This window comes from Chanos chanos, chromosome 15 (assembly GCF_902362185.1).
Source record: "Chanos chanos chromosome 15, fChaCha1.1, whole genome shotgun sequence".
NCBI classification, from domain to species: Eukaryota; Metazoa; Chordata; class Actinopteri; order Gonorynchiformes; family Chanidae; genus Chanos; species Chanos chanos.
In genome coordinates, this window is record NC_044509.1 from 2,340,734 (window position 1) to 2,353,233 (window position 12,500).

Genomic DNA, 12,500 nt, shown 5'->3' on the forward strand with positions numbered 1-12,500 from the left:
AAAAGATCATAAGACGCCTCAGTCAAGCAGTGAACGAGAGTGACATAGTAAGTGTGTGTCTGTGTGCGTGTGTGTGCTTGTGTGTGCGTGTGTGTGTGTGTGTGTGTGTGTGTGTGTGACTGTATGTGTGTGTGTGTGTGTGTGTGTGTCTATGTGCCCCAGTGGCATGGTGACGCTGTGATGTGTGTGTGTGTGCACACGTGTGTGTGTGTGTACGTGTGTGTGTCTCTATGTGTGTGTGTGTGTGTGTGTGTGTCTGTAATGTGTGTGTGTCTGTAATGTGTGTGTGTGTGTGTGTGTCTATGTGCCCCAGTGGCATGGTGACGCTGTGATGCATGTTGCTATAAATAGCTTGTGGTCTCTCCAGTCGTTAAAGTTCAATTTCCCCCTCTGCATGAATGCGGCTGAAACCTACCTAGCCCACCCACCCACACACACACACATACACACGCACACACACATGCACACACACAGACACCTGAGAGAGAGCATCTACCCCAGCCATCATGTCTCAGATGAATCCTGCTCTATATATGCCTTCTCGTTCACCCCCTGGGGAAATTTCATCTGACTTATTAAACAGTGTTGTTGCATTCTGATTGCCAAATGGAGGAAACCATTCTTTTACTTTGACAATTCAAAATACTTCAAAGTCTAGTCTGTGGCGCGCACAGATAATTTACATATTACATAATAATCACTCCTCTGATTATTTTCCACAGTAATTACCCATCTGAGAGACTGGATGGAGCCCGTGTGAACAACGATTCATTAAAATAAAAGAATGAACACAGATGTGTGCTTTCTAATAGTGACTGTATGTCACTGAGAACACACTGGGGGGGGGGGGGGAGGCAGAGAGAAAGAGAGAGAGAGAGAGAGAGAGAGAGAGACTTGTTTTCATCAGAGTTTTTCAGCCTAATTTGAAATTCGTAGAGTTCATAATTGATTGGACAGTTTTGAAGAGTTTAATGTCCAGTGCTGTCTGTTGAGATTGCGGCTCTGGTTGGCTGGTGTCTTTCCCATGTGCTGGTTTCAGTGTAAAATGAAATGCATTATTTACAGACAGTTCTACACAGTGACGGCAGATTGGGTTTGGGAACAGAAGCTTTTAGGTATGAATTCTTTTTCCACACAGTGAATGCCCAAAAATGGTCAAACGAGTTTTTTCCCGGACTTTACCTGACCATCTATGAGTCCCCATAACTGTCTATCAGCCTGCTCATTCTTTTATTTCTGAAAGATTTAGCAACAGCTATATTAAATGGAGGTGAACTGTAAAAGAATTCTCTTGAGGCCGGCTGCATTTGGTGCTTTGTGTGGATATCAGATCAAGAAAGTCTCTACTATTGCCTTTATATATTCACCCATGAGTTTCTAATATTTAATTCGACCAGAATTAGCTTCCTAGCTATTTCCTGCAGCCCACTGCAACTGTACGGTAAGGAATTTTCTGTAGCTAATGATTTGGAATCCCCTGCTGCTGACAGGAATGCTGTGGATTCCGTTGTTGTTAACAGCGCCCTTGTGAGGATTCTCTTGTAGTTAATGGTAACGGTATGAGGATTCTTCTGTTGCTAACGGTAACTGTCTGTCATTCTCACTCAGCCATTCACGAGTTCCCTGAAGACATCTTCACCAAAGAGCAGCGTAGGAGAGGAGCTGTGCTTCTCCATGTGCTGTGTGTGAGTGAGCAGTCTTCTCTCTCTCTCTTTTCCCTCCCTTTTTAACACTGCATATGCTAATGTACCCTGTGTGTGTGCCTAAATACCTCATCTATCTGTCTATCTGTCTATCTATCTATCTATCTATCTATCTATCTATCTATCTATCTATCTATCTATCTATCTATCTATCTATCTATCTATCTATCTATCATATATTATGTCGTTGTGAATGACTACTGTTCATTATATTCAGGAATGAACTTCTGTTCCCAGAATTCAGACTATATTTAAAATGATACTTGTTCTCAAATGTTATTCATGTTTGCAAATTCCAATGTCTCAGCCTTTCTGGGTTTTTTTTTTCTCTTCTTTTTTGTACGGTGAGTCTAATTCCCCTCTCCCCTTTTTAAATCTCTCTCTCTCTCTCTCTCTCTCTCTCTCAGGCCATCTACATGTTTTATGCGCTTGCCATTGTGTGCGATGACTATTTCGTTCCCTCTCTGGAGAAAATTTCAGAGGTGAGAATCAGCGCCTACTGTTGTGCTGGGACAGGAATAGAACAGCGCGTTGCCATATGCGGCGTCTCACACTCACGGGCTGAAATCAAAGGAGCGATGGCACAATAACAGCCCGATTTCTGAACTTCGCTCATAACAGACAGAGAGCGGCAGGTGGAGGGAACCTTAAATAGAAGCGTCTTTGACAGGTCGCGTCGTGGCAGTTTTCCCCCCGTGGATCACACTCTAGACGTTAGACATTCATTTTGTCATTGTCTGTTAGCGTTAGCTGCTCATTTAAAGGCCTTATAGCAATAAACAATCAGCCTCTGGAACCTGATACGACATGTCAAAGATGTGCGTCATACTATACTTTATGAATATGATAATGTCGATTTTGTCACAGGAACAGTTTGTTGGTGGTGTTGGGGCCATGTCAGTCTGAAATGATCGCTTAGTACTGCAAGACTTTGTTTCTTCATTTGTTTGTGTGTTTGTTTGTTTGTTTGTTTAGAACCTGCAGCTAAGTGAAGATGTGGCGGGAGCCACCTTCATGGCAGCAGGAAGTTCTGCCCCTGAGCTCTTCACCTCTCTCATTGGTTAGTACAGCTGTTGCTCCTGAATATCTTGTTTGTGATTGGTCCATAGTCTCATATTTTTGACTGCAGAACGAACTGTATGATGTCCCTAGTTAACATTTAGAGAGTAAATTTTCTGGCTTCATAAAATATAACACAGGTGCAATTCTATTTGTATTCACTAGATGTCAGCTAAGTGATTGAGTATTACTTTATTGCATCAGAATAGAATATTCAGAATTCTGAAAATATAACTGAATACTCAAATTATTGATGATCAAGCCACTGTAACAAGGAACACTCAAAATGTCTCTCCTGAAGTATTCGTGGAATATTGTACATTGCATGAATAATAGTGTGTGTGTGTGTGTGTGTGTGTGTGTGTGTGTATGTATGTGTGTGTATGTATGTGTGTAACATAGGTGTGTTCATCACTAAGGGAGATGTGGGTGTGGGAACCATCGTAGGTTCTGCTGTGTTTAATATCCTGGTCATCATCGGAGTGTGTGGAATCTTCACGAGGCAGGTTCGGAACACCCTCACATTCTTACACACACTCAGTGTGTCGCCTGGGCTGCATCTTTTGGATGAGTGAACTGGGCATAATTTAACATTGTGAAATTTGAAATTTGTTGACTTTAGTTTATGATATGAATTGTAATGTAGCGTGTTGGAAAGGTGGAATTAGCAGGCTTACGGCTAAGCAGAGTGTGAATTACACAATGATAATCGGGGGGGGGGGTCAACTTTTTCTCCAGGACTATATACCATAGGATATATAAATGTTTCAACCCCCCTCAAATTGCTGTTTTACCCTTTTTTTGGGGGTGGGAGTCGAAGTGTTAATTAGGGGGGTCAGACCCCCCCAGTCTGCCCCGTAATTCGAAACCTGTGGGTAAGCATTGCAGAAATTGTGTTTTTTAAGCTGCCAGCAGGAAGACAGACAACAGAGACAACAAATTAGACAAAGACTACAAGCAGAGTAAAACCCAATTTGTCAAAACGAATTTTGGCTGCCCTCTTTGTTATGTACTCCTGCACATTCTCCTCGCATGGACTCTGCGGAATGCTATTCTGGTCTCAGAAAATTCCGGTTCACGTCTTTATTTCCAGTCATCAACCAAATACATCAACCATACATTTCAGCATGCGCCTGGCTTTTATATTTTAGGCTTATTCACCCGAATAATTAAATGCTTACCGCTCTGACTGGAGCTGTTCTAGTGTCCAGCCAAAAGCACACATACACCCCTACTAAAAAACACATCACCTGGTAAAAGTGATTACTGTGTTGGAGTAAGAAATGCTGCAACATTAAGGCAACAATCCCAATCCCTACATTCAGTTTAACATTCAATCCCAATCCCTACATTCAGTTTAACATTCAATCCCAAACTCTACATTCAGTTTAACATTCAATCCCAAACTCTACATTCAGTTTAACATTCAATCCCAAACTCTACATTCAGATTAACATTCAATCCCAAACTCTACATTCAGTTTAACATTCAATCCCAAACTCTACATTCAGTTTAACATTCAATCCCAAACTCTACATTCAGATTAACATTCAATCCCAAACTCTACATTCAGTTTAACATTCAATCCCAAACTCTACATTCAGTTTAACATTCAATCCCAAACTCTACATTCAGTTTAACATTCAATCCCAAACTCTACATTCAGTTTAACATTCAATCCCAAACTCTACATTCAGTTTACCGTTCAGTCCCAAACTTTTGTGTACAACATGCATTCATAAAACTTAATCTGCAAACACAGTATTACACAAACGCCATAATATTATGGTTGGTTTTAATTAACTTAGTATGAGTGCTGGTCGACCGACACGTGTGATGACTTTGTCGTGCTTTCGTCAAGTCCATGAGCCAGTATTTATCAAAGTCCACCTTAATTAATCAAAGTCCTGCTCCTGTCACGAAGAAGTTTTACATGCATTTATCAGCAAGATAATCAGTAGTTACACCATGCTGTGATGTTACCTTATCTGTCTGTGTGTGTGTGTGTGTGAGCAGACACTTTGCAGCGTAACTATGTGTGTGTATGACAGTTCTGAGCTGTGTGTGTCTCTCTCTCTGTCTCAGACAGTAGCACTGACCTGGTGGTCTCTCTTCAGAGATTCCATCTACTACATCTTCTCAGTACTCGCCTTGATCTTGGTGAGTATGTGTGTGTGTGTGTGTGTGTGTTCGTATTTGTATATGTCAGACAGAAAATATGGAGATCAAAAATGATATGTGATTCAACAAGTCTGAACTCGATTCAATAGACCAATAGTTTCAGTTTGCATATTTTCTTCATATAAAACATAAATCATTGCCTCAATGCCAATCTGATGTTACAGAACCGCAAAACATATCTACCTACTTTATGATTGGGACAGTTATAAGCTCATCTCCTTTCACAGTGACAAATAATAATTACTGTTTTAGTGGGATCCACTTTTAACTGTCGGTTTGCTCCATCCGTTAAATGAGCTCTGTTGGAAATCTCATTTTAATCAGATTCTACTGAGACTGCTAAATTTACCTGTAATTGACCTCAATGACTTCTCTCTGTTTGCGCTTTCTCATGTTAATTCTTCCCTCAATCCTTCCATTAGGTTATCTATGATGAGAGAGTTGTCTGGTAAGTCTCCACATAATTTTACCCACACTCCAGTGCACCGCCCGGATTCTCAAGCTAACAGCTTCTCTTTCATTCCTTTTCGTTCAACTCCACACGGAAATTACATCAGTAAATCTGATAAACACACAGCACCTCAGGTTGTAATAACAGAGCAGCGGAGAGTGGAGAGGGTCTCTGTGTTTCTGAGAAAGTCTGATCCTAAAATTTTTTCTTTTATTTTCAGGTGGGAGTCCATGCTCCTCATATCTATGTATGGAGTCTACATCCTCATTATGAAGTAAGCAGAACACCGCAACTACACCTGTGTGGTGGTTGTAGTTGTGAGAGTATGAGCAGTAAAAGTTAAAGCAGTAACAGTGAAAGGAGCGATAGCGATGGAAGATCTCCTTTGTAATAAAGAACCTTGAGCACAGCATTTTCGCGAGATCATCTCACTCTGATGCTTTTTTAAGTCGGTTTCACACTAGACGCGTCATTGAAAACGCATGCGGGTGCACAGCACCTCTGCCGCGGTCTGGAAGCCCCCCCCCCCCCCCCCCCCCCCCCGAAGTTTTATCAGCCAGCATGGGCGACAGGCATTCAGGTTCTCACAGAAGGACTTCAAATGCATTTCATAGTGCAGCTGGTTCAAGTAAAGCGGCCATTCCGTTTGTTTGGCCAAGACAATGTACAAATACCTTTGATAACCTACAACACATAACTTTTAGTTTACAACATTTATAACAGTTTGTAGGTTTTAGGTAAACCAGCCAATGTGATAAAAGTGTAAAATACAGACTGTTTGGATGCCGCTACCTAATCACAGCTGCGATAGTGGCTTTACATGTCGTGAATATTTATTGATTTGTAGGAAATATTTTCGGTTACGTTGTCACATTGACGTCATGTTCTGTTTACATAATATAAAGCTTTGTAGACTGTATTTGTCTTTTACATAGTTTAGTATCCAGTCACCCAAGGTCCTAACTCATGTCCTTTGAGCTTGACGCAATTTGTACAACATTTCAGAGCACATCCAAGTCTCGTGTTATGACGCGCATTCTTACCGCGGTGTTTTCTGTGTTGTACAAGTTCAAAGTGCTATCTCAACTTTACTCTGGCCAGGTGTCTTCTCCTCTGTTCTAATCTCTTCCCGGTAAACCGTTCTCTTTATATTAACTGTGGTAGATTTATGTATGCCGTCAGCTGAGACCTGTTACTGCTTTAATAGGTTTAACAGTCAGATCTGGGGGTTTGTGGAGAGGAGGTGTGGAGGTCCTGGACGGTGTTGCGGCGGAGGAGCTGACATGCCTCGCGACGAGGAGGCAGGAGAGGAAGGGGCCAACTGCAACACCTCCATGGTGCTCCTGAGGAAAGGTAAACCTTTTATCTCAGCTCTTCTGGGAGCATCCCATTTGAGGAGCGTAGTCCAGGTTAGAGCACGGCCCAGCATCCTGGGGTTTGATGACAGAAAAAGAACCTCACCAGAGTTTTGTCTTTTTACGAATGTGTGGTTTTTTTTTCTTAAATGAACTGCCTGCAGAATTGTTTTAAGCAAGAGCGTGATCGTCAAAAAAACTATCTATAAATTAGACTGGGCTGTTCTTGTGTTTTTCTACAGCACGTGGTAGTTTTGACGACATATTTAGCCAGAATGTTTTCAGTTGTGTAGAAGAATGATGTTTGGTTTGAACGTTTTTATTTTCCTGTTCAGTTCCTGAGTATTTTTGAGCCGTTTCACGCGTTGACATGATCCTAATGCCGTACCTCCTGATTCTGCTCATTAAGTCCTTAAAGCTTTGTGAGCCATAGATGGTAGAAATGAAACAGGACAAACAGAGTATTTAGAGAATGGATCTGGAAACACTTAGAAAAACACATTAACTAGAGCCCATGTCAGACACGGGGTGGAACTGAAGAGGATCTGAGCTGCCACCGTGTCAGAGCTGGATCTGAGAGGCGCGGCAGGGACGGTGAAGATGAGTGTAAGCATGTGGTGTGAAGAGGAGCAGTGGGGCTGTGTCCGTGCTGTTTGTGTTTCTATCTCCAGGGCCATCTTCTCCGCGCTCTTAAATACACTCATCAGAAGTGGAACTTTGTCAAACATGACCAAATACAGACAAGGCCGAGGCAAAGAGCAGGGCCGTGAATCAAAGCCCGGCCCCACTCCCTGCTCAAAACCCCCACTTTGTTCTTTTCTTATCTGAGATAGGACTTTATTTAAACTGTCAAGAACATTATCGACATCACTACAAACGGCAGTGTGTGTACTATATTTTTTAACTTTATCCATGTACATCAGTGTGTGTGTGTGTGTGTGTGTGTTCAGACCTCTCATGTCTGTGTAACTTTACCCTGGCTGGCAGGTTGCTTGGATCCTCCTCTGCTTCTCCTATTTTAGTTTGTGCTGGTCAGTGTTTTGGTCCTGTTGTCTGTTGCTAAGTTTTGTGTCTACTTGTTTGCCAGCCTCACAGTCCCTCTGCTGATGTGTATCTGTTTAGCTGGCCTGGGGTGCTCTGTTTTGATATATTTATTATAATAAAATGTGTTTTTGGTCTGATGTTGTACACAGTGTTTTATTCATCAGTGTTTGACTTTGTGGTATCTGATAAGCATCCTTGTTGTGTATACTGTTTGATTTAGTAGCAGTGTGAGTGTGTGTTTAATGTCTGTTATCCCTTTGCTGTGGGTGTTACACTGTGACAGCTGCCTGGTTTGTTTTGAACTCTGTAAACACTCACATCTAGTATGTGTCTGTATGTATCTCCACTCCATCTTTGACGTACGTCCAGCCCTCGGGATATCAGCGCTGTCTATTTAATATTTGCTGTGTATTTGCTATGTAAACTGTATTTGCTGCAATGTAACAAAAACATTATAGAACAGTTTATACTATACAGTTTTTTTGTTGCATATGTGAAACAGGAGAGAGAGAGATTTCTCCCTGTCCGTTTGTCTGGTTGTCTCTGTTGGCTGCCCTTTACAGGAGCCTCTGACGGTTTTCTTTTTATGTTCTAGCTGGATTTTGTCATGTCGTGTTCATCTGTGATGTCTCTGTGATGCTCGCTCATAATTCACCTCATTGCGTCCTTTCTTTAAGACACATTTGAATGTCTTCTCTGTCGCTGTCTGTCTGACTGATGTGTCTGCCTACGCCTTCCTCTGTCCCCACTTTGTCTGTGATATCTCCGTGTGACTGAATCCTTTCACACATCTGTGCTGTTTCTCTCTCTCTCTGTCTCTCTGTCTCCCTGTCTCTCTGTCTCTCTCCCCCTCTCATTCTCTGTCTGTCTGTCTGTCTTTCTGTGTGTGTTTAGGTAATTCGGGGAACCAGGAGTCTCCGGTGGTCATGGTGGATGAGTTGTTAATCCTGCGTCCTCACCAGTTCTCCTTCTCTGAGGCCAGCCTGCGCATCATGATCACGCCCCACTTTTCACCCCGCACCCGTCTCAGTATGGCTAGCCGCATGCTCATCAGTGAGGTACGCCCCCCCTCCCCTTCCCTCCAGCCTCAGTCCAGCTCCCTCTGACACCTCCTCTAGCATCAGTCCAGTTCCCTCTGACACCTCCTCCAGCCTCAGTCCAGTTCCCTCTGACACCTCCTCCAGCCTCAGTCCACTTCCCTCTGACACCTCCTCTAGCCTCAGTCCACTTCCCTCTGACACCTCCTCTAGCCTCAGTCCACTTCCCTCTGACACCTCCTCTAGCCTCAGTCCACTTCCCTCTGACACCTCCTCTAGCCTCAGTCCACTTCCCTCTGACACCTCCTCTAGCCTCAGTCCAGCTCCCTCTGACACCTCCTCTAGCCTCAGTCCAGTTCCCTCTGACACCTCCTCTAGCCTCAGTCCAGCTCCCTCTGACATCTCCTCTAGCCTCAGTCCAGCTCGCTCTGACACCTCCTCTAGCCTCAGTCCACATCCCTCTGACACCTCCTCTAGCCTCAGTCCACATCCCTCTGACACCTCCTCTAGCCTCAGTCCACATCCCTCTGACACCTCCTCTAGCCTCAGTCCAGTCCACTTCCCTCTGACACCTCCTCTAGCCTCAGTCCAGCTCCCTCTGACACCTCCTCTAGCCTCAGTCCAGCTCCCTCTGACACCTGCTCTAGCCTCAGTCCAGCTCCCTCTGACACCTCCTCTAGCCTCAGTCCAGCTCCCTCTGACACCTCCTCTAGCCTCAGTCCAGTTCCCTCTGACACCTCCTCTAGCCTAAGTTCAGCTCCCTCTGACACCTCCTCTAGCCTCAGTCCAGTTACCTCTGACATCTCCTCTAGCCTCAGTCCAGCTCCCTCTGACACCTCCTCTCTCCACGTCCCCCTGGTAACACTGTGTGCCTGTGGATGAAACAGGTCTGGATGAGACACAGAGTTACTGAGGGAACAGCACTTCAGCTCTGTGTGTTAAGGCAATGTTGAGTGTCAGCCCATTCACGGCTAATCCCTAAAGTATCTCTTCTATAAAAAGCCTCCATATGCTCTGTCAATGCGAATTATTTAAAAACTTACCAAGGCCAGTCATGTGACTCTTCATATAACAGTGGGTGTTTTTGTGTGCTGCTCTCTCACACATGTGAAAACACAATTTTCACACAGATTCCCACAGATTTGCTGATGCATAAATCATTATTTCGTGAAACGATGCATTTATATGATCATTTAATATAAAAACTTTAGAATCCGAGTCTTTGTAGGTCAGACATACCGTGTAGGTATGTAGTGCCCCTCTCCACTCTGAGGCACAGCGCCCCTGTGTGGTAGAGTACGGTATGACAGTTAAGAGCACAAGGGAAGGGGTCACACAGAAGGGGTAAGGAAGGAGGGCCTGGGACTGAACAGAGCTATTTTACTGTTACAGACAGAGATCTCTGGGAAGTCACACATTCTCTCTCTCTCTCTCTCTCTCCCTCTCTCCTTCCCTCTCTGTCTGTCTGTCTGTCTCTCTCTCTCTCTCCTCCTCCTCTCTCCCTCTCTCTCTCCTCCTCCTCTCTCCCTCTCTCTCTCTCTCTTTCCCTCTCACATTCTCCCTCTCTCCCCTCTCGCATTCTCTCATTTTCTCTCTTTCACCCCCCCCCCCCCTCCCTCTCAGGTTCAGACTGTTTTATTGACAGGAAATAGTAAACTGCTAAAGCACTAGCACTGCTGATCTGACTACCATGAATAAAGCTCTTTCCTCCCTCACACTCTCTCTCTCTCACACACACACACACACACACACAGAGGCAGAGGCTGATCAGAGAGACGGGAGCGGGCGGAACCCCTGTGAAGACGTTCGGGGCGGGAGGCATAGAGAACGGAGGGAGTGTGGAGAGACAGACTGCGGAGGATGGTGTGGATGGAGAGAGAGGAGTGAAGGGCACGGAGGAGAACGCCCAGCCTGAGGAAGAGGAGGATGGCGCTGATGAATTCTTCAGACCCCTCCATATGCCAGGTCACCTCCCGACTGCCCGCACATCCAATAATGCCCTCCATTATTATATATATCCATCCCTGCCTTTGATGAACTATTATGTTTTATATATATATATATATAACTTATTATATATATCCCCCAATGCCTTTAAATTACTATACTGCCTTATTACATATATACAGCAATGCCTTTAATTTACTCTAATGTCTCATTTTATATATATATACCAGCCTTTGATGAACTATTCAGTCTTAATGCTAGTCTCATATTAGAGTTATGGAGCTTTATTTATCTAAAGCAGATCAGTACAGACTTACAGAATTACAGACCCATTGTCTGTGTTAATATGTGGCTTCACATTGTGAGTTTGGACTGTGTTCAGCATAGGAAAGTGTATGGCATGCGTGAGTGTGTAATGCGTGGTAATGCATGTAGGTGACATGTAGGTGTTAATGTGTATTGTAACAGTGTAGCAGTGTGTGTGTGTGTGATGAATAACAGCAGTACATGTTGTTTGGCTACTGTGGTAGTGGTAAGTAGTTTGTAATGTGTAATTGCATTGTGTGATGATTGTGTGTGTGTGATGAATGACAGCAGTACATGTTGTTTGGCTGCTGTGGTAGTGGTAAGTAGTTTGTAATGTGTAATTGCATTGTGTGATGATTGTGTGTGTGTGATGAATAACAGCAGTGTGTGTGTGTGTGTGTGTGATGATTGTGTGTGTGTGATGAATAACAGCAGTGTGTGTGTGATGATTGTGTGTGTGTGTGATGAATAACAGCAGTGTGTGTTTATGTGACAGACAGTTGCTCCGCCCGGGTAAAGTGGCTGGTATCCTGGCCCCTGGGTGTCCTGCTGTACTACACTGTGCCAAACTGTGTGCTGCCCCGCTGGCATCGCTGGTTCATGGTCACCTTCATCACCTCCACCCTCTGGATCGCCATTTTCTCCTACCTCATGGTGTGGATGGTAAGACAGGTCCCGTTTACTCTCCCATTAGTCTAATAACGCTTCTTCACGCATCTAAAAACTTTGATCGCAAGGCACAGTTCATAATTTTTTTCTTTTTTTAGCATGAAGCAAGTAATGGAAAAATCGGAGAGGGAGGGTTTTCATCTGGGTTGTCTGAATGAAAACCAAAGCTGTAGGAGTCACTGTAATGTGTACATCAGCCCTTCGTCTGTGGCATTGTCACACGAGTAATGCAGCTGATAACCAAAAAAAAGCAGCAAGTTAGCTGCATTGGCTAAGTTTCTCATTATAACTAGTTCTACCCACCACTTCCAATACTTGTTGCTGAAGGAACTGGATTGTTTATATCACAGGGGATTTTGACCCACTTGTAACCCACTCTCTTATTTTCTTTCAACATTCTTGCATTTGTATCTGGTCTAATACTGACACTTATGCAACAGACAGCTCCTTAATGGCTACATACTTGGTTTATATTCTGCCTGTCTTGGAAGTCGCTTGGATAAAAGCATTTGCTAAATCAAGAAATGTAAATATAAATTATTAATGTGTTTTAGCCACCTGCAGATGGTCTAGTCAGTGTGCAGTTCTGCTAGATGTATTCAAGTCAGGTTGGCTTTACTGCTCCAGTATGGCTTCACTTTGACTTAAAACACAGACAATAAGAGGAAAACACACACACAGACACACACCTCACATCTCAGCATCTAACAATCACATCTAGACATCTTAACATTCACATCTCAGCATC

General features: G+C 43.7%; 1 protein-coding gene across 1 annotated transcript in view; it reads left to right on the forward strand.

The window, feature by feature from the left end:
* LOC115828505 (sodium/potassium/calcium exchanger 3) overlaps nt 1-12,500 on the forward strand; it is a 35,109-nt gene that overhangs the window by 20,249 nt on the left and 2,360 nt on the right. Inside the window, exons 3-13 of the mRNA XM_030792510.1 lie at nt 1,609-1,685; nt 2,111-2,185; nt 2,679-2,763; nt 3,165-3,268; nt 4,848-4,922; nt 5,366-5,391; nt 5,615-5,668; nt 6,602-6,747; nt 8,688-8,851; nt 10,585-10,795; nt 11,580-11,746. Of these exons, the coding sequence (XP_030648370.1) occupies nt 1,609-1,685; nt 2,111-2,185; nt 2,679-2,763; nt 3,165-3,268; nt 4,848-4,922; nt 5,366-5,391; nt 5,615-5,668; nt 6,602-6,747; nt 8,688-8,851; nt 10,585-10,795; nt 11,580-11,746 (1,184 nt within the window). The remainder of the gene's footprint in view (nt 1-1,608; nt 1,686-2,110; nt 2,186-2,678; nt 2,764-3,164; nt 3,269-4,847; nt 4,923-5,365; nt 5,392-5,614; nt 5,669-6,601; nt 6,748-8,687; nt 8,852-10,584; nt 10,796-11,579; nt 11,747-12,500) is intronic.